Below are 20,592 nucleotides of genomic sequence, written 5' to 3'. Positions count from 1 at the left end.
CACGCAGCCGGCGACTCACTTTCCTCACGCAGCCGGCGACTCACTTTCCTCACGCAGCCGGCGACTCACTTTCCTCACGCAGCCGGCGACTCACTTTCCTCACGCAGCCGGCGACTCACTTTCCTCACGCAGCGGACGAATCACTTTCCTCACGCAGCCGGCGACTCACTTTCCTCACGCAGCCGGCGACTCACTTTCCTCACGCAGCCGACCACTTTCCTGACTCACTCCTCAGCCGGCGACTCACTTTCCTCACGCAGCCGGCGACTCACTTTCCTCACGCAGCCGGCTACTCACTTTCCTCACGCAGCGGACGAATCACTTTCCTCACGCAGCCGGCGACTCACTTTCCTCACGCAGCTGACCACTGACTCTCCTCAGCCGGCGAATCACTTTCCTCACACAACCGGCGACTCACTTTCCTCACGCAGCCGGCGACTCACTTTCCTCACGCAGCGGACGACTCACTTTCCTCACGCAGCGGACGAATCACTTTCCTCACGCAGCCGGCGACTCACTTTCCTCACGCAGCGGACGAATCACTTTCCTCACGCAGCCGGCGACTCACTTTCCTCACGCAGCCGGCGACTCACTTTCCTCACGCAGCCGGCGACTCACTTTCCGCAGCCGGCGAATCACTTTCCGCAGCCGGCGAGTCACTTTCTGCAGCCGGCGACTCACTTTCCTCACGCAGCATTAACTATACTCACGTTTCTTTTCAAATACTGTGAAGGTGCAATAACTAACTACATCTAGTAAAATTGATCATTTTTGTGTTGTAAATGTAATTTATTCTGAAGCAGTATTCCCATCAGTGTTCTGTAAACTGTTACTGTTAAGATGTAAACTGTTAATCATCAGATTTGTATATGCCCCTTAAAGGGATAGGTCAATCAAAAATAAAAATTCTGTCATCATTGACTTACCTTCTAGTTGTTCCGAACCTGTATGAGTTTCTTTCTTCTGTTGAACTAAAAATATATTTTGAATGTCAGTAAACAAACAGCTGACTGTAGAGAGTGACTTTCATAGGAAAAAAAAATATGGAAGTCACTGGCTACCATCAACTGGTTACTGACATTCTTCAAAATATCATCCTTTTTCTTTCTTCTGTTGAACTAAACTCATATAGGTTTGGAACAAACTACAGTGTAAGTCAATGATGACAGAATTATCATTTAGGTTTAACTGTCCCTTGAAATTGATTGTCATGGCATTTTTTTTTTACCTTTATAAAAAGGTAATTTTCCCCTAACCTTGGCTATCAATCTCATGTTAATTAGAATAACTCACTGTAGGGCTTTTACCATTATTTTTTCCATGGCAGAGGAAACAGAATCTGCATCAGAAGTGGCATTTAGATGCATGTATAAAATTGAATATGAATGTGCAAAACATGCATGAAAAACACTGTTTAACAACTTTACAATAAAGATCTATAAAGCTTTTGTGGATTTTACAAATTATCTTTAATATACAATATAATGAAAAAGTGACATTTCCCTTTTTGCAAAGTTCAAATGTTGATAAAATATATAACTTTAACTAAAGATAAATTTTTGATTTGCAGCTGTCATGCTTAAACACTGGTTCTGCAGATTTTTGACATTTCAAATTTGCATTGTTTTTGTAACCATCACATTAGACTCAGTGAAACAGTCACAGTTTAGGGGCCCAAGCTGTTGGTGCCTTGTTTAAAATGTTATTTGTAGTGAATGCTCTTTTGAATGGTGTTATCAAATAAGGAATCTGTTGTAAGCTGATTTAAAAAAACAAAACAAAACATGAAAGTAACGTATACCATAAACTAATGTGATGGTTACAAAAACAATGCAAATTTGAAATGTCAAAAATCTGCAGAACCAGTGTTTAAGCATGACAGCTGCAAATCAAAAATGTATCTTTAGTTAAAGTTATATATTTTATCAACATCTGAACTTTGCAAAAAGGGAAATGTCACTTTTTCATTATGTTGTATATTAAAGATAATTTGTAAAATCCACAAAAGCTTTATAGATCTTTATTGTAAAGTTGTTAAACAGTGTTTTTCATGCTTGTTTTGCACATTCATATTCAATTTTATACATGTATCTAAATGCCACTTCTGATGCAGATTCTGTTTCCTCTGCCATGGAAAAAATAACAAGCCCTACAGTGAGTTATTCTAATTAACATGAGATTGATAGCCAAGGTTAGGGGAAAATTACCTTTTTATAAAGGTAAAAAAAAAAAATGCCATGATCAGATCTTTTGCTGTTCAAATGATTCACTTGATTTTCTGATTCACCTTCAGATCTTCTGCTGTTCAAATGATTCACTTGATTTTCTTATTCACTTTCAGATCTTCTGCTGTTCAAATGATTCACTTGAGTTTCTGATTCACTTTCAGATCTTCTGCTGTTCAAATGATTCACTTGATTTTCTGATTCACTTTCAGATCTTCTGCTGTTCAAATGATTCACTTGAGTTTCTGATTCACTTTCAGATATTTTGCTGTTCAAATGATTCACTTGATTTTCTGATTCACTTTCAGATCTTCTGCTGTTCAAATGATTCACTTGATTTTCTGATTCACTTTCAGATCTTTTGCTGTTCAAATGATTCACTTGAGTTTCTTATTCACTTTCAGATCTTCTGCTGTTCAAATGATTCACTTGAGTTTCTGATTCACTTTCAGATCTTCTGCTGTTCAAATGATTCACTTGATTTTCTTATTCACTTTCAGATCTTCTGCTGTTCAAATGATTCACTTGAGTTTCTGATTCACTTTCAGATCTTCTGCTGTTCAAATGATTCACTTGAGTTTCTGATTCACTTTCAGATCTTTTGCTGTTCAAATGATTCACTTGATTTTCTTATTCACTTTCAGATCTTTTGCTGTTCAAATGATTCACTTGAGTTTCTGATTCACTTTCAGATCTTCTGCTGTTCAAATGATTCACTTGAGTTTCTGATTCACTTTCAGATCTTCTGCTGTTCAAATGATTCACTTGATTTTCTTATTCACTTTCAGATCTTCTGCTGTTCAAATGATTCACTTGAGTTTCTGATTCACTTTCAGATCTTCTGCTGTTCAAATGATTCACTTGAGTTTCTGATTCACTTTCAGATCTTTTGCTGTTCAAATGATTCACTTGATTTTCTTATTCACTTTCAGATCTTCTACTGTTCAAATGATTCACTTGAGTTTCTGATTCACTTTCAGATCTTCTGCTGTTCAAATGATTCACTTGGGTTTCTGATTCACTTTCAGATCTTCTGCTGTTCAAATGATTCACTTGAGTTTCTGATTCACTTTCAGATCTTCTGCTGTTCAAATGATTCACTTGGGTTTCTGATTCACTTTCAGATCTTCTCCTCGCTGCTCGTCCTCCTTCACCACGTTTTTCCCTGTCACTGTTTTACAACTTATATGTAGACTTTTTTTCATTTATTCTCATTTTTGAATGACTTATCTATCGTATTTTACTACTTGTCATTCATTTAAGTATTTATGTATTATGTCAGTTTAAGAAATGTTAGTGTTACAGTTTTTGACTGTTTTAATGTTTTATTCTCTTCAACATTCTTGATTTGCTGCTTGTAAATAAAGCTTATCTTGGTTCTTGTTTCTCATCTCTGGTGTCCGTCGGCTCCGTTATCACATCATCCCAAACTCTCTGTAGGACAGAAAGTGTTTGATTGCAGAATAAAGTTGAAGCTTTTCTTACATTTTGTCCATGTTCATCAGTATCACGTCTATCTAGATTTGTTCGTGTTCACTTCAGATTTTTTTTTTTTTAAATCGTGCACAACTGAATTTTCTCAAACAGCTCAGGGACGTATTTATTTGATCTGGAATATGTTGAAAGCCACAAAACCCAAGTGTGTGTTTATCCTTATCCAGGAGTTATTAAATGTGCTGAATCATTTCCAGCGATGGGAATCAATCTGGATGTGGCTTTCCACTGAACGGTCCATGCATGTGGATTTGGATAAAACAGTTAATCGATTTGATGCCATGCCCAAACGCTGTTTATCCCTTCACATTTGTGTATAGCAGTGGGCATGCAAGGCTATTAAATTATTTTTCTTATTATCATGATACTTTTATTATTAAATTAATATTGCAATTCGTTTGCCCCGCGATATCATAGCGCATCACCGCATAAAAAAATTCCTCCCATCCCAATTTTTTTTTTTCTTAGCCTTTTTTAGACTACAGTTGAAAAGTGTATATTAAATATATCAGTGGCGAGCGGTGACTTTTTTAACCGGGTATGTGTGGTGCGTCATGTAAATAAATGTGGCCAATGCCGTTACGTTTAATGGGTTTATAGCTAATAAGCGAGACGTTCACGTTCTCTAGACATTGTTAGTTTACTCATTTGCTTGCTCTTGACAAATAGCAACACAGCGAAAAGTATTTCTAATATGTTGGGACTTGAGAGCAGCCCATATTTCCCTGTTGAGACGTGTCTTCACAAGCACCTGTAAGAGCTTTTATGTTTGAGTCGACGGAGGCGCCACATGCGAAAGGTGTGTTTGCAAAATATGCCGTATTTTTGTAATCCACTAGATGCCGCTAGTGTCACAGAAACGATACACTTCAACGTATCAGTTTATGACACAGATCTAAATCAGACACAACAAATAAAAACACCATGGCGTCAATTTAATTGCCTGGAAAATCCAGCCTCACCACTGTACCAGCAGATGATCGAGATCTGGCAGCAGCTCATTTTTACTCTTGGGCGAGCGATCCGCTCACAGCTTATCCTGCCCATGAGATCCGCCATAGGCCAGTAAACCAATGAGAACGCATGACGATGATGACGCTCCATAACAAAAGCGTGAAGGCGCAAAAGCTGCTGTAGGTCAGCTCACCTGGAAGTCTCAGTATCTGGCAGATTTACAGTAAATTACTGTCATTTAATTCACTTGGGTTAGTGGGTTAGACAGTTACATAGCATTACCAATCCTGTAGGTTTTATGGTACACCTCAAACAAGGGCTTTAATTGTAATTTATAATGTTAATATTAGTTGCAGAGTCCACGAATGGCTTGCAGAGCATTCACAGCTTAGATGGGCCGCACGCCACTGACATATATCAAATTCAACCCGCCAAAGTGGCTAGGAGTGACTGCGTTACATTTGGCAGGTGTTAATGTCAAGCCCTGGTCGCATCAACACACACTCTTCAATAAGTGTCTGCAGTGTGAGATTTGATAGGATGATTTTAGTGATCAACATTTATTCCTGTTCATGTGTTTTTGTATTCACTGTCATTACTTTGATCATAAATATGGGCGATGAACGGAAGTCACCTGACTGAAACAGATGAATACACATCTGTAGCAGCAGACATACACATGTGGGGAAAAATAAATGACGAGCATCTTCTTCTGCTGAACCAAAGAGCTTAGAACCCAAGAGGCGACACTCTGATACTTTTTGGGTAACAGCCACTAGATGGCGCTCCGGTACCGTGGCCGCCATTATGGGGTGAAAATACTAACTGGACCATTGAATCCTTCACATCTTACGCACCCAAAATCAGCGAATTTCACTGCCAAATCAGAAGCGCAATAGAACAGATTTTAAATTAAGTCACCAGTAAATTGTATGATCCTATAGTAAATGTTGTATTGCCTTATATATGTTTTATTTTACCAGTTGTGGAATCCAACCATTCATCCATCTGAGGTAATGTAGTTAGCCTACTTTATTGAGTATTTCCATTTTATGCAACTTTACACATTTATTAATAGTAAATTAATAATTAATAAATTAAAGATCATCATATTTGCAGCGAACAATATATTTCAGACCTAGTGGAGTAATAATAATAATATCTAGGTCTGAATTGTAATATATATATATTGTACGGTTTATTGAATCATGCTACAAACATAATGATCTTATAATACATGATGCATTGCTGTGTCCGTTATCCCATAATTCCCACTTTTGGACACTTTTGCTTTAAAGGACATTAGACAACACTGCAAAATCATCATATATTTATTGTCCAACATTCCCAATTTTTCTGATGCATGTCCTTAATTTAATTCCATATGTTGGTAATAATTCAGTGTTTATAAGCCTTTTAAAGAATTTTAATCCAAACTGACTGGGTTTCTAGAAAGCAAAAAGGTTTTGTGAAAAAAGTGGAAGTCTTAAACACAAAGTGTGTAAAATAAACTGTTAAAAGGATTTGATGATCACTAGTGATAGTATTTTATTCTGTGTTGTCATCATTCAGGTTGGATTTCAGCTTTAATGTACATTTTGTTTTAACAAAGCAGCTGATCTTGCCATAGAAACTAGTGGACTGACACTCGCTTTCACCCCAGAATGGCGGAAACGCAGGGCTGCTGCTGGTGCTGGTGTTGCAGTGGAACGCTCTATTGAGTGTCGCTTCTTGTTAGTGGATATTCTTTGGCTGAACATGGAAAACCGGCAGCTTTGCTCCAGTAAACACAGACATTAGCTTCAGGAGAATATGTGCTGACTGATTCACAAATAAATCAAACACACAGGATTGTGGGATATCATATCTGAGTGAAACGCTTCGCAAACAAGAACAAATGTAGGGCGGGGCTTGATTTTGTCTGTGGGGAATTGATTGGATGGTTGTGGTTTGCTATTGGTGGATCTCATGTGAGTGACAGGTTGCCCCGCCCTCATCATGCTGCAAGAGGGAGAAGATATAAACACAGTGGATTGTTGTTTATTATTGTTTTTACCTTTTTAGGCTAAATCACATTTCACCGTGAATAATAATTCCATTCCTGAAAATAAATAACCTGACAGAAAACACACAGACCCCCGCTGACTGCTAAGAGAGTTCAGGTCCATCTGTGAACATGTGCAGTCATTAAAACACCGCTTCAGGACCTCAGGCTCAGGAGGATGACGCCTCCGCACACCAGCAGAAACGCGACCGTCACCTCAGTCACTTTCTCCTGCTTCCACTTGCGGAAGTTCTCCTGCTGCAGCCGCTGGAGCTGCTCTCGTCTGAGTCTCATCAGCTTCTCTCTCTGCAGCTGCTCGCCGTAATGCGCCTGGTAGAACGCGTCGAAGTCAAAGTACGCGTCGCCGCCGCTCTTGGACGCGTTCGGGGCGCGTCGAGGCTTTGACGCGTCTGAGGAAGACGGTCTCCCGGCGTTCTGCACGTCCGTCTGGTTGAGTATGCCGCGGTCGTACTTCCTCCGGAGGCCGCTGCTGCCGAGCACACTGTAGGCTTCAGCCACGAGCGCGAAGCTCCGCGCCGCCTCCTCGCTGCGGCTGCGGTTCCGGTCCGGGTGGTGCAGGAACGACTGCTTGTAGTAGGCGCTCTTGATCTGGGCTTGCGTGGCGTTCGGGGACACTTTCAGGATGTCGTAATAGGCGGTTCGGCTGCGGTGGAGCGGGGCGGAGGAATCGCCGGCCGCACGGAAGCTGTACGCGCGAGCTCCCGTCAGACGCAGCGGGTGAAAGTGACAGCGCGTCCGGAGCGATTTAAAAACACAGAGTTTTTGCGCCCCGCTCCAGACACAGCCGCTGACCTCCGCCATGACCAGACCTGTCATCCGGCAAAACAGTGAAATCAGCCAATCAGAGACAGAATACACAGGAAACGGCGTACTATTGGGCAAAGAGGTTCTTCGTGATTTTTAATGGCGGTTTGCATTCAACTTTTAGGTGCATTACCGCCACCTGCTGGTTAGTGTGGGGTAAGATCGTATTCAAACTGAATATCTATATTAATTTAATTAAAAATAAAAAACATTAATCAAAAATTAAAACATTAATTGTAAAATATTTGTCAACTCAAAATTCATTTTACATTATTCAATCCACTCATGGGAACGGCTAGAATGGCAGTTAAAGTGATAGTTCACCCAAAAATGAAAATTCTGTCATCATTTACTCGGGTTGTTTCAAACCTGAATTAATTTCTTTGTTCTGTTGAACACGAAAGAAGATATTTTGAAGAATGTTGGAAACTGAACAGTTTTGGGGCACCATTGACTTCTATAGTATTTTTGCCCCAAAGCAGGTTACAAACTTTCATCAAAATATCTTCCTTTGTGTTCAACAGAGCAAAGAAATTTATACAGGTTTGGAACAACCTGAGGGTGAGTAAATAATGACAGAATTTTATTTTTGGGTGAACTATCCCTTTAAAGCTGCTGGCGCGCTAGCGGTTGATAAACAGAACTGCATGCGTCTTTGCGGAAGAACATTGTAGCCGGAGCTACTTCTCTCTGTTTATGTCTATGGCGAGTCACACAGATACTGTTCTACTCCGCAGCGGTACGGAAAAGAGTCCGAATATAAACACTTATTATAGGTGATTCAGGATAAAACAAAAAAAGTGATTAATTATGTACTCTCTTATTATATAATTTGTGTAAATTTTAAACACAAAAAAGTTACGGACAGCAGCTTTAACAGCAGATAAAATTATAAAATGGGCGGGGCTTGATCGTTTCTAATATTTCTAAATTACATTTTTAAATAACAATTTTCCTATTTCAACGCTTTGATTTCAGTGTATAGTTTGTCATTATCAATATTTCTATGTAAACCGTTGTTAATAACGCATCTGAAGTGACGCCGCTGTCACGTGACACCCGTTACTTTTCTCACCGCTCTTCAGAGTGGACCAATCACACTCGACTGCGATTACTAGATACTTGTTTGTATTCTTTCACTTCGTTGAGGCTGGCGTGTGAGATCTCCACTTGTTTATCAGATACCACTCCTTAAAATCCACAGAAGAAGATAATAACTTGGCGATGTCGATCGATTCAAGCTCATTATGGCGGAAGGAAGCGTTTTGATGCACGAAGAAAAGCAGCACGAAAACGTGCCCGTGTATGAATTCGTCAACGTGAACTCGAGCGAGTTTCACATCGGCACATTCAGAGATTTATGGCTGGAAGTGTTAAATCCAGAGGTGTATTCACACTGCGCCACGGCTCCAGAGGTCGAGGATGTGGAGTTCATTGAAGAGATGGGGATTGAGCCAAAGACACTGGAGGAGCTCAAGAACATCTGCGGCGCTGATTCTCTGAAGAGCGGACATGAAGACCCAGACAGCTTACCATCAGATCCTCATCTAGTCCACACTGAAACTACGCAAGAGAAGACAGGATTATAAAGAAACTCTGACCAGAGACACTCTCGACAGACATGAGGTCTACGCCAATGAACTGGAGATGATATCTGTGGGAAAGAAGCCGGAGAGCCCCGGAGACCTGGTCCCTGAGGGCGAGATGGTCCTGAGCTTCAACATCATGTACCCGGTGCTGTTCCAGCGCTTCAAGCGAGTGAGGGCCTTCCAGACCGTACACGTGTTGGGCTCCCAGAGGCTGACCGAGCTCAGAGACGCCATCTGCTGCGTCAGCGACCTGCAGGTGTTCGGAGAGTTCAGCAACACCCCGGACATGGTGCCTCAGTTCATCAGCAAGGACCATTACAAGTCTGCCTTCTTCTTCTTCAACGGAACCTTCTTCAATGACACACGCTTCCCAGAATGCCGAGACATCAGCGAGACCACGCGGGAATGGGCCCAGTCCAGAGGCTTCCCGCACTTCCAGACTGCTACAATGGAGGACACGTCTTTCTACGACCTGAAGATGAAGGTCGGGTTTCCGTATTACTACACTCACCAGGGCGACTGTGAGCATGTCGTTATCCTCACTGACGTCCGGCTGGTCCATCAGGACGACTGTTTGGACATGAAGCTGTACCCGCTCATCACGCACAAGCACAGGGTCGTGACCCGGAAGTGTTCTGTGTGTCATCTGTACATCAGCAGGTGGATCACCTCCAGCGATGCTCTGGCCCCGACGGACCCCTGCCTGTACTGTGACCAGTGCTTCCGGATGTTTCACTATGACGATGAAGGGAACAAGCTAGGAGATTTCCTGGCCTATGCCTATGTTGATCCAGGCACATTTAACTGATCCCAGAGCCAATGTATCTTCAGTATTCAGACTATATGTGGGATTATAGACAATTATATTGTTTGTAAATGTTTTGACTTTTTTTTTCTTCTAAATAAAATCTTGTTTCAAAAGTATTTTGTATGCTGCGAATCAGTAGCTGCCACAATAAATATTTGAATTAAAAAAACATTCCTTACAATTGAAAGACTATATTCTCTAGAGTAGTGTATTGGCCGTTACTGCTGTCACACAACCAAAAACACACTTAAAAGTCATATAAGTATTCAGATTTTACATTATTACTAAGATCCTTCTATTATCTATTGAATCCCACAATAATATTTAAAATATCAGTAAGTTTAATATGTATAAAATCGTTATTTATTGGTACTTTCAATTGGGAGGTGTCTGTCCCGAACCCCTAAATTTCAACTTGTGAAAATGATTTTTGCCATTTTTTTCATTGTTTTTAAAAATATATTTTTTTAAAAAGTGAAGTAAAAAAAATATATATTTATTTTATTTTTAAATTATGAAACTTTGTGTAAAATAACGTGTCCCGCATGTTCATGTCACTACTGAAACAGTGTGTGTTTGAGTCATTGTCTGAGACTGATTTTAACACACTTCTACATTCCTGATCATTGTTTTTTGGGGTTATTTGATATAATTTAGTTTTTTTAGGAAATATTCCTCTCATAGCCTCTCTTTCACAGCAGATAGATCATCATTCTGAGTTAAATGTGTTCAGAAGTCTGAAAATCTGTGTGCAGCTTTAACAAACATATAAAATTGTCACTACCAAACACCATTGTTTTTTAGGGTTTTTTCAAATTTAGTTTTTGTGCAATTAAGCAAACTTTTTTGATTCAAAAATATCTAAAATCGGCGTTATTCCATAAAATTTAGTTTTTACATTGTTTTTTGGGGTTATTTGTGTGTTCAACTGTTCAGAACTGTGTTAGCTAACATGTTCTGATTAGCATCTTTGAGCTAGATTCAAAACTATCAAAAAATTGTCACTACTGAAACGTGGTGAAGTTTCGGTTGTGACATCAATTTTTTGGTTGTTATTTGATAAAATTTTGTTTTTTTCTGTCTACAACTGTTCAGAACTGTGTTAGATAACCATGTTCTGATTATCATCTTTGAGCTAGACTCATATAAAATTGTCATTACCGAAACATTCACGACTGAAACATGTCATCATTGTTTTTTGGGTGTTATTTGATAAAATTTTGTTTTTTTCTGTCTACAACTGTTCAGAACTGTGTTAGCTAACATGTTCTGATTAGCATCTTTGAGCTAGATTCAAAACTATCAAAAAATTGTCACTACCGAAACATGTGGTGAAGTTTCGGTTGTGACATCATTTTTTTGGGTGTTATTTGATAATTTTTTTTTATGTGTACATCTGTTCAGAACTGTGCTAGCTAACACGTGCTGATTATCATCTTTGAACTAGACTCAAAAATATCTAAAGTCGTCATTACCGAAACATTCACGACTGAAACATGTCATCATTGTTTTTTGGGGTTATTTGATATAATTTAGTTTTTTTATGTGTACAACTGTTCAGAACTGTGTTAGCTAACCATGTTCTGATTAGCATCTTTGAGCTAGACTCATATAAAATTGTCATTACCGAAACATTCACGACTGAAACATGTCATCATTGTTTTTTAGGGTTATTTGATCAAATTTAGTTTTTGTGTCTACAACTGTTCAGAACTGTGCTAGTTAACCATGTGCTGATTAGCATCTTTGAGCTAGATTCAAAAATATCTAAAATCGTCATTACCGAAACATTCACGACTGAAACATGTCATCATTGTTTTTTGGGTGTTATTTGATAAAATTTTGTTTTTTTCTGTCTACAACTGTTCAGAACTGTGTTAGCTAACATGTTCTGATTAGCATCTTTGAGCTAGACTCATATAAAATTGTCATTACCAAAACATTCACGACTGAAACATGTCATCATTGTTTTTTGGGGATATTTGATATAATTTAGTTTTTTTTATGTGTACAACTGTTCAGAACTGTGCTAGTTAACCATGTGCTGATTAGCATCTTTGAGCTAGATTCAAAAGTATCAAAAAATTGTCACTACCGAAACAGGTGGTGAATTTTCGGTTGTGACATCAATTTTTTGGGGGTTATTTGATAAAATTTTGGTTTTTTCTGTCTACAACTGTTCAGGGTAGCGTTTCCCAAAAGCATCGTAAGCCTAAGATGATCGTAGCTCCATTGGTTTCAATGTAGCTACGATCAACTTAAGCTTACGATGTTTTTGGGAAACGCAGCACAGAACTGTGTTAGCTAACATGTTCTGCTTATCATCTTTGAGCTAGACTCAAAAGTATCTCAAATTGTCACTACCGAAACATGTCCTCATTGATTTGGTCGTGATAAAAGTGAACACAATCATTTATTTGGGGATAATAAACAGAATCCTGTAATGTGATGTCACTACAGAATACAGTCACTACTGATAATATGCAGTCACGACCGAAACATGGGATGTTTTGTCAGAAATAAAGTATAAGATGTTATGATAGTGTTTGGTTCAATGTTTATTCAAACTAATGAATCCTTCACTTTGAAATCAGTTTGATAAACTTTATGACTTTTACAAAGAACGATTGGATTCAAAATACAACAAATCTCATAAATTACACTTGAAATATTGTTAAAATTGTAATTGTTGTTGATTTACCTGTGAAAACTTTTTAAAAATAGCAAAAAATATATTTACAAGGTAGATGTTAACAAACTCTTAATAGGTCAATGTGACCCTTCTTATTAAATGATTTATTATTGTGTTTCGGTAGTGACAAATTTGAGGAGAGGAAAAATATCCCAGAACTTTCTGAAAATACAATATGAAAATTAACTGCACAATTACTAGAAGTGTGTATCTTGGATAAACAGTTTGCATACATACACAATTTGTGGAAAAAGACTTTTTTTCAAGACTCAGCGCCGCCTACAGGAACCGACGAGCGTGTCGCCTGGAGATGACGTCATCGGCGCTGGACACACGTGTTGTTACAGTAGTGTTGTGATCTGTAGTAGTTGGTTGCAGGTTTATTTTCTGTCAGTATCATCATGTCTTCAAGTTGCCGTAGACCGGAGCATATGGCACCTCCGGAGGTGGTGAGTGAATTTACATGAACACAACACTGAAGAGCGACGGGTCAACAACACACTGACACACACAAACACTGTCTATCCGACATCTGCTGTACACTGAGGGGAGACGATGCACATATTTCAGTCATTTCTGTGTTCTGAGTTGATAAATGATCCAATAATTGATCATAATAATCAAATAACCCAAACTGCATCCTGTTTAGTTTTTAATGAATGATCTTGGCATTCAAGAATAGTTTTGCAGAATAAATCAAGGCATTTCTTTTCTTGTAGATACTGTTCTTGTTTGGTAACACACAGCATCTTATTATCCTATTAAATGTAGGAATTTGACTCAAAAGATGCATACAAATTTTTATAACATAAGGTGTAAAAAAAAAGACCATTATAAAGGTAAACATCCACTACAAACAGTTTAATCTGGATCAGAATAATCCGGATTGGGAAATCCCCAGTTTTGCTATCCAGGATCAGGTAATCCATCTTACTTTTTTGCTGGTTTTTCAAAGCAACATTTGATTGGATCGCTGTGATCCAGATTGACAGATCCGGATCAGCAGTGTTGTGAGTGTGAATGGGACTAAATATCATGTATGTAAGCAAATATTGTGATTATAGTAGTTTTATTAAATTTTGTACCTGAAATCCATCCTGGATCCACCCTTCTGCTGGGATCGGGATAATTTTAGGATTATTTTAGATCAAAGGTATCCCAATCTTATTAAAACGTTTTGATTGACAGGTTTGATCCTGATCAAAACCAAGTTTGGATTAATCCCAATCCAATAACCAAAATCCGATCAAATTTCTTTCAAACGGCTGGACCCTAAAGATAAGTTTTAGGTGGCAAATGTCAGCCCTTAATAATGGGAAAGTAGTGAACTGACCGCTGTACAGAATATGAAGAATAATCCTGCTGAAGGGCTTCAGTCGGCTGAGGGTCAATCAGTGCATGACAGTTAAAGTGTTAGTTCACCCAAAAATGAAAGTAATGTTATTTATTACTCACCTTCATGTTTTTCCACACCCGTAAGACCTTCATTCATCTTCAGAACACAAATTAAGATATTTTTGTTGAAATCCGATGGCTCAGTGAGGTCTGCATAGCCAGCAATGACATTTCCTCTCTCAAGATCCATTAATGTACTAAAAACATATTTAAATCGGTTCATGTGAGTACAGTGGTTCAATATTAATATTATAAAGCCACAAGAATATTTTTGGTGCGCCAAAAAAAACAAAATAACGACTTATTTAGTGATGTCCGATTTCAAAACACTGCTTCAGGAAGCTTCGGAGCGTTATGAATCAGTGTGTTGAATCAGCGGTTCAGAGCACCAAAGTCACATGATTTCAGCAGTTTGGCAGTTTGACACGCAATCCGAATCATGATTCGATACACTGATTCATTTATGCTCCGATGCTTTATAAAGCAGTGTTTTGAAATCGGAAATGTCATTGCTGGCTATGCAGGCCTCACTGAGCCATTGGATTTCATCAAAAATATCTTAATTTGTGTTCTGAAGTTGAACGAAGGTCTTACGGGTGTGGAACGACATGAGGGTGAGTAATTAATGACTGAGTTTTCATTTTTGGGTGAACTAACCCTTTAAACCTTAAACCCTTATTAACCCTTAAGTTTTTTTATCATAAGTTAATCGTGTGTTTGTTGTGCATTATATATGCAAATGCTAATTGATGTTTTTACATTTACAGTTCTACAATGAAGATGAGGCCAAGAAATACTCACAGAAGTAAGTAGAAACGCTGATTATTTGACAGTACACTGACATTAACCACAGTAATGAGGATTTTTTTGTGCATGATACTTTTTATTTTTGTGTGTCCATATTTAACATCTAATACTAGAACAAATGAATAACTTAGGTTTGTTAATAATTATACAACATAGTAATGTGAATCATAAATTCATGCACACGATGCATGTAAGTGATCAGTGTCCGTCTGTCCATCCATCTGTCTCTCTCTGCAGCTCTCGGATCATAGAGATCCAGTCACAGATGTCGGAGCGAGCCGTGGAGCTGCTCAGTCTGCCGGACGATCAGCCCTGTTACCTGCTGGATGTGGGGTAAGCGCCGCTCTGTTACTCCATGAACGTGTGACACTGTTGAAGCCCTGTTCACCTGATTTATCCTGCTTGAATCCGTCAGCTGCGGCTCCGGACTCAGTGGAGATTATTTATCTGAGGTCGGTCACTACTGGGTTGGTGTGGACATCAGCACAGCCATGCTGGGTGAATATACACACACACACACACACACACACACACACACACACTGTTGACCAGCACGAGTCTGACTCACTTAGAGTCTCATTATAGCATCAGATTGAAAGTAAAGGAACATGTCATGCCTGAATCAGTGTGACAGTAGATGGATCATGTGCTTCTGTGCAGATGTGGCCTTGCGGCGGGAGGTGGAGGGAGATCTGGTGCTGGGGGACATGGGTCAGGGGATGCCCTTCAGACCGGGCATGTTCGACGGCTGCATAAGGTATGAGCTCATGAAGAGTTGTGTAGAGCTGAAGGCAGGTTGTTTGGAGTCACATGTCACGTGTGTCCTGTTGCGTCAGTATTTCAGCGCTGCAGTGGCTGTGTAACGCGGATAAGAAGACACACAGTCCTCCGAAGAGACTGTACCGCTTCTTCAGCACGCTGTACTCGGCTCTGGTGAGTTCGGTCAGCTGGGGTTTCATCAGCAGGAGCTGACAGACATGATGATGATGATGATGATGATGATGATGATGATGTTGTTGTTGTAGGCGAGAGGAGCGCGCGCTGTCTTCCAGATTTACCCTGAAAACTCAGAGCAGGTCGGGATCTCTGCTTTTTCTCATTTACAGTGATTAAATACAGATTATTTGAGTTCAGGCAAACCATTAAACAAGCATTATCTCTTAACATTTTGCCATCTTTTCTTGTTTACCCCTTTCTTTTTTCTGCTCTGGAAAACAAACCTAGTGGAAATCATTTCTACTTCATATTTTAGTAGTAGTTTTGCTGTTTGTCTCTTAAGTAAAAGGTCTTTTTGTTTTTCTTTCTTAGATTTGTCATTGTGTGCTATATAGAAAGTAATATAAATCATAAATGTTCAAGTCCTGGTATTGTGCGATGACATTGAAATGCTCATCAGATGAGTTTGTTGTGTGGTTTTTCTCTCAGCTGGAGCTGATAACGGCTCAGGCCATGAAAGCCGGTTTCACGGGCGGTTTGGTTGTGGATTATCCCAACAGCAGCAAAGCCAAAAAGTAACTCCTTCAGCTTGACATTTCATCATCATCGATTACATATTTAATGGGAATGTGTCTAGTGTATTATATTGAGTGACACTGCAAATCTTTTTGTCTGCAGATTTTTCCTGTGTTTGTTTGCTGGTGTATCAGGTGTTTTGCCCAAGGTGTGTACAGCCTCAGTATGAACACACCAGAGGTTGCGTTAGACTTAAACATTGTCCGTCATTTTTATTACGTCATAATCTATTATTACCCGTCATTTTAATTTTCATATTTTAATTAGAATAACACATTTAAATGCTTTTATTTTTGTTCACATTTTCATTTTTAATTATGAACCTACAGGACGATATAGGCTTATGCATTTATTTTGAAGAACAGATTAACAGATTAGACTGCGTAACTTTTCATGTTCAACACCACACCCCGCAGCAATTTTAATATATTCTCATTTTTATGACCAATATCGATTCGTAAATCCCAGTCAATCTTTTGGTATATGTTGTTTTCAGTTGATGAATAAACAGTACAGTGCGTCTCCCATCCAATAAATCGCAGTAGGCTTAAAGCTTTGTGTTGCTTTTGATACGAAACAAAGTCTCAGTTTTCAAATTCTGTCCATTGCATTAAGAAATTCAAGCAATAAATACTGTTTTGGCGCTCTTTAATGTGGCGTGATAGCTTCTGGGTACTCGCCTGTGCGTTATTAAATGCATAGCGAAAGATTCATGCCAGTTTAAAGGGGCTCTATGTAGGAATGAAATAGGTACTGCAGTCCAAATTCAAAATATTGTTTGCCCCGCCCCCTCGTTCAAAGACGCGGGTTGCCAGCTTGAGGACACGCAACAAGAGGGAGTGTGATTGATAATGAAAGCTGAGGAGACTTACACACTGTACGCTGATGAGTTGATTTATCTGTTTTAATATGCTGTCAGTCATAGAGATATTTAGATGGATTCAGAGGCTTTTTAGGCAAAGTACAATCTGCAGTTCTCTGACCCAGTTTGTTTGTTGGTTTCCATGGTTACAACACGCGGTGTTGGATAAACTGCAGCACACGGTTTCACAGAGACCAAAACAAAGACAGACATTCCGACACGGAACACACATTTCACAGTAGAATATCTGGCTGTAACATTGTATCTCTGAGAAACAAGTAGGTGAACTTAGCATGTTTCCTAAATATCTGCAAACATATTAGGGTATTTTTATGCTTTATTAAAGAAAAAATCTTACATAGAGCCCCTTTAAGTTTGTTCTGGATCCAGTGCTCTGCTGCTACATTGGAGCGCACTTGCCACCAACTGGACAAGGGTGGGAATTACAGTTACAATTTACAATAGATCACCCTCAGTGTAATCTGTCAGATTTTCCATCATTGATTAAAAAATTCTGTCAATGACGGACAATTTTTGTTTAACGCGACCTCTGAAACACACACATTCTCTCTCTCTCACATTCACACACACACACACACACACAGCGTGTTCATGAGCTTGTTTCTGTTTTCCAGGGTTTAGATTCAGAGGCGACTGACAGAGGCGTATCAACTCAGGCTCAGTTTACGTCACAGAGGTAAACCACACATGAAGACACATCAGTGCTCCTCAAATGCTTTCTTCTTCTATCCCAAAAAACGTTTCCGTCTTTAATTGGTTTTGTGCGCTTTCTCATGAAAGGTCCCGTTTCAAAAACATGAAAGGAAAGTCTGTGAAGAAGAGTAAGGACTGGATCATGGAGAAGAAGGAAAGACGGCGCCGGCAGGGGAAGTATGTTTCAGCTTTTGTTATTTTAAATAATGTCACTGTTTCAGCCGTGTGCGATATGAACACTTCTTTACTGTAGTGATCGACCGCTTTCACCATCACACTGAATATACGGGCTCTCGTCTTCAGTGGACAGGGCCTGTTTTATCATGTGACAGAGACGAGTCATTACGGATTTGGAAACTGGTCTTTAATGAAAGGCTGAGACACTGGGGTCCTTTAAGAAAATGAAGGCACTATAGAGATGTTAGCGGTCGCTGCTCATCTGATTTATTGTGGATGTTCAGCTGTGTTGTGTTTCTTCTCTCAGGGACGTGAGGGCCGACACGAAGTACACGGGTCGTCACAGGAGACCTCACTTCTGAACGCTCAACGGCGTCGTATGAGCATCTACACAGACAGCAGACCGTCAGTCACACGCTCTGATCTGTACTGGCCAATCAGAAGCCAGAACCAGGACTATATATTACAAAACGATACAACGGCCATGTGGAGATACTTTATGGACTCCTTGTCTTATAGGAATTTATGCCTGAATTTACAGAAGCTTTAATAAACCAGATTTCATCTTCTCAGTTGTTGATTCATTAATAAGTGTGCATGTAAAGCAGGGCCGTAACCACCAGACACTGAGGGGGACGAGTGCTCCCGATAGTTAGAAATGGCCAAATGCATATTTACTCCTGTACAGTAGAGGGCGCCGCTCAAACAATCCTTTCAGCTGTGCTGTGATTCTGGAGCAAAGAAGAATAGATGCAGGAGAAGGAAGTTCAACACTCATATTTCTACATCTAATCTAAAGTCATTTCTGCTTATTAGTATGGGTGAATTAGATCGTTGAAGGTCAGCAGGTTAATAAAGTGAGATTAAATGCATAAAGTATGTTTGTGTAATTTACAGTTTTTTACAATCACTAGGACACATTTCTCAGTACTTAGGCACTTTTTCAACACTCTTCACACAGTTCTCCTGACCAATGTTCATCTTGGCACAGCAGTTTATTTCACTTTCAAAATGCACTAAATCTACCAAAACACTTCATTCATGTCTCAAATCAACTCATTCTTCCAGAACTCAAAGGTTTTCACCAGCAAACACACTTTATCAGTCATAAAACACAGACCTAAAAACACTAACATCAGGTAACCTTATACAATGTTTTGTAAAATTTCTTAACAACACAAGAATAACACTCTCTGTTGTTTATAATTCACTGCAGTTTGTTACATGACCATGTTTACATTACAGTTCAAAATTATTCCCAAGTTTTCCCCTTTGAATGGATGATAGTGAAATTTAAAGACAGTTTCATCTATAGTTGCATTGATAGTATTTGAATTTTTAGAATCAGAATATATTTCATTACAATATTACTGTGGAAATGCAGCATATTTCTGTCTTTCTCAGTTTTGTGTTGTGTTATTGTTTTGAACTTCAGTCGAGCAGTTTTGAAAACAGTATGTGCAAATTGGCCTGTAGGTACACTGGGTTTTTGCATTTATTGTGTTGAAGTGAGAAAAAAAAAAAAATTAAATAAAAGATGTAGTCATTAAATGCATTCTATGCCAAAGCAATGAAAAATGACCCACAGTTAAGCTCACATTGATGCATGTTGTGCTCACTGTGTGAAGAGTTTTGATAAAGTGACCCGAGTATTGAGAAATGGGAAAATATTAATTACAGGTTTGCATAAAATTCTGAGATTGCATTTCACTGTTTTTATTAATTTTGAGGAATACTGAATGTTTTCAGTGTTTTAAATCATGCTCACATTCAGTCTAGAACTACAATAGCATCATGTTCACACAGCGACACACACCTCTGACCTTTATTCCTCTCTACATGAGGAGAGCAGTACTATCAGTCAATACATGAGGAAAAGTAACTTAGATGTTTTGTTTTAAATTGAAAAAGTAATGTGTTACTTTACTAGTTACTTGAAAAAGTAATCTGATTACGTAACTCAAGTTACTTACAATGTTTTACCTCCAACACTGGCTATAATAAATGATCTGTGGGGTATTTTGAGCTGAAACTTCACACACACATTCTGGAGACACCAGAGACTGATATTACATCTTGAGAAAGGGGCATTATAGATCCACTTTAATATCTGATGAATGTTTTATGATTGAAATATTCAGCAACAAACAGTAACATCCAGTGATGCAAACTACTCAACTTATTTTATGAAAATTTTTAATTGAAAACATGCTATTATTTGATTAATATGATATGATTAGTATAATTCATAACTAAATGTGACGAGACATTTTATGTTTTGTACATATTGGAGATAAAGTGTTGAGTTTAACAACTATTTATTTTCAAAGTTTGTGAAAATATAAAGTTGTACCTATTTATTGTGTGTCCCACTTTTTGAGCTTAGATATGAAAATTACTTTTCTGACTTAAATTGTTAAAAATCCTGAATTCTTCAGAGCACAGACTGAAGATTGGTATATTTTTAAATGGAACTGTCTTTTCTTTCTTTCTT

At 38.8% G+C, this 20,592-nt stretch overlaps 3 protein-coding genes across 3 annotated transcripts; 2 read left to right on the top strand and 1 right to left on the bottom strand.

Moving 5' to 3' along the window:
- Positions 1 to 6,697: 6,697 nt before the first annotated feature.
- Positions 6,698 to 7,588, bottom strand: dnajc30b (DnaJ (Hsp40) homolog, subfamily C, member 30b). Its single transcript, XM_048161202.1, has one exon. The coding sequence runs from the start codon at positions 7,552 to 7,554 to the stop codon at positions 6,874 to 6,876; it is 681 nt and encodes a 226-aa protein (XP_048017159.1). The 5' UTR covers positions 7,555 to 7,588; the 3' UTR covers positions 6,698 to 6,873.
- A 677-nt stretch (positions 7,589 to 8,265) lies between these two features.
- Positions 8,266 to 10,055, top strand: snapc3 (small nuclear RNA activating complex, polypeptide 3). The gene is given in 2 exon segments (XM_048161187.1): positions 8,266 to 9,092; positions 9,094 to 10,055. Coding segments are annotated over 2 exon segments (1,149 nt in total). The 5' UTR covers positions 8,266 to 8,789; the 3' UTR covers positions 9,940 to 10,055.
- Positions 10,056 to 12,922: 2,867 nt separating this feature from the next.
- LOC125249013 (probable 18S rRNA (guanine-N(7))-methyltransferase) lies at positions 12,923 to 18,667 on the top strand. The gene is made up of 12 exons (XM_048161194.1): positions 12,923 to 13,080; positions 14,794 to 14,831; positions 15,071 to 15,166; positions 15,249 to 15,331; positions 15,494 to 15,590; positions 15,670 to 15,766; positions 15,859 to 15,909; positions 16,259 to 16,344; positions 16,448 to 16,493; positions 17,843 to 17,904; positions 18,009 to 18,098; positions 18,406 to 18,667. Exons 1-12 carry the CDS (start codon positions 13,033 to 13,035, stop codon positions 18,458 to 18,460), a joined length of 849 nt encoding a protein of 282 aa, XP_048017151.1. The 5' UTR covers positions 12,923 to 13,032; the 3' UTR covers positions 18,461 to 18,667.
- The last annotated feature ends 1,925 nt before the right edge of the window (positions 18,668 to 20,592 follow it).

This window comes from Megalobrama amblycephala, linkage group LG16, assembly GCF_018812025.1.
Source record: "Megalobrama amblycephala isolate DHTTF-2021 linkage group LG16, ASM1881202v1, whole genome shotgun sequence".
NCBI classification, from domain to species: Eukaryota; Metazoa; Chordata; class Actinopteri; order Cypriniformes; family Xenocyprididae; genus Megalobrama; species Megalobrama amblycephala.
This window is presented reverse-complemented; position numbering and strand designations above follow the sequence as displayed.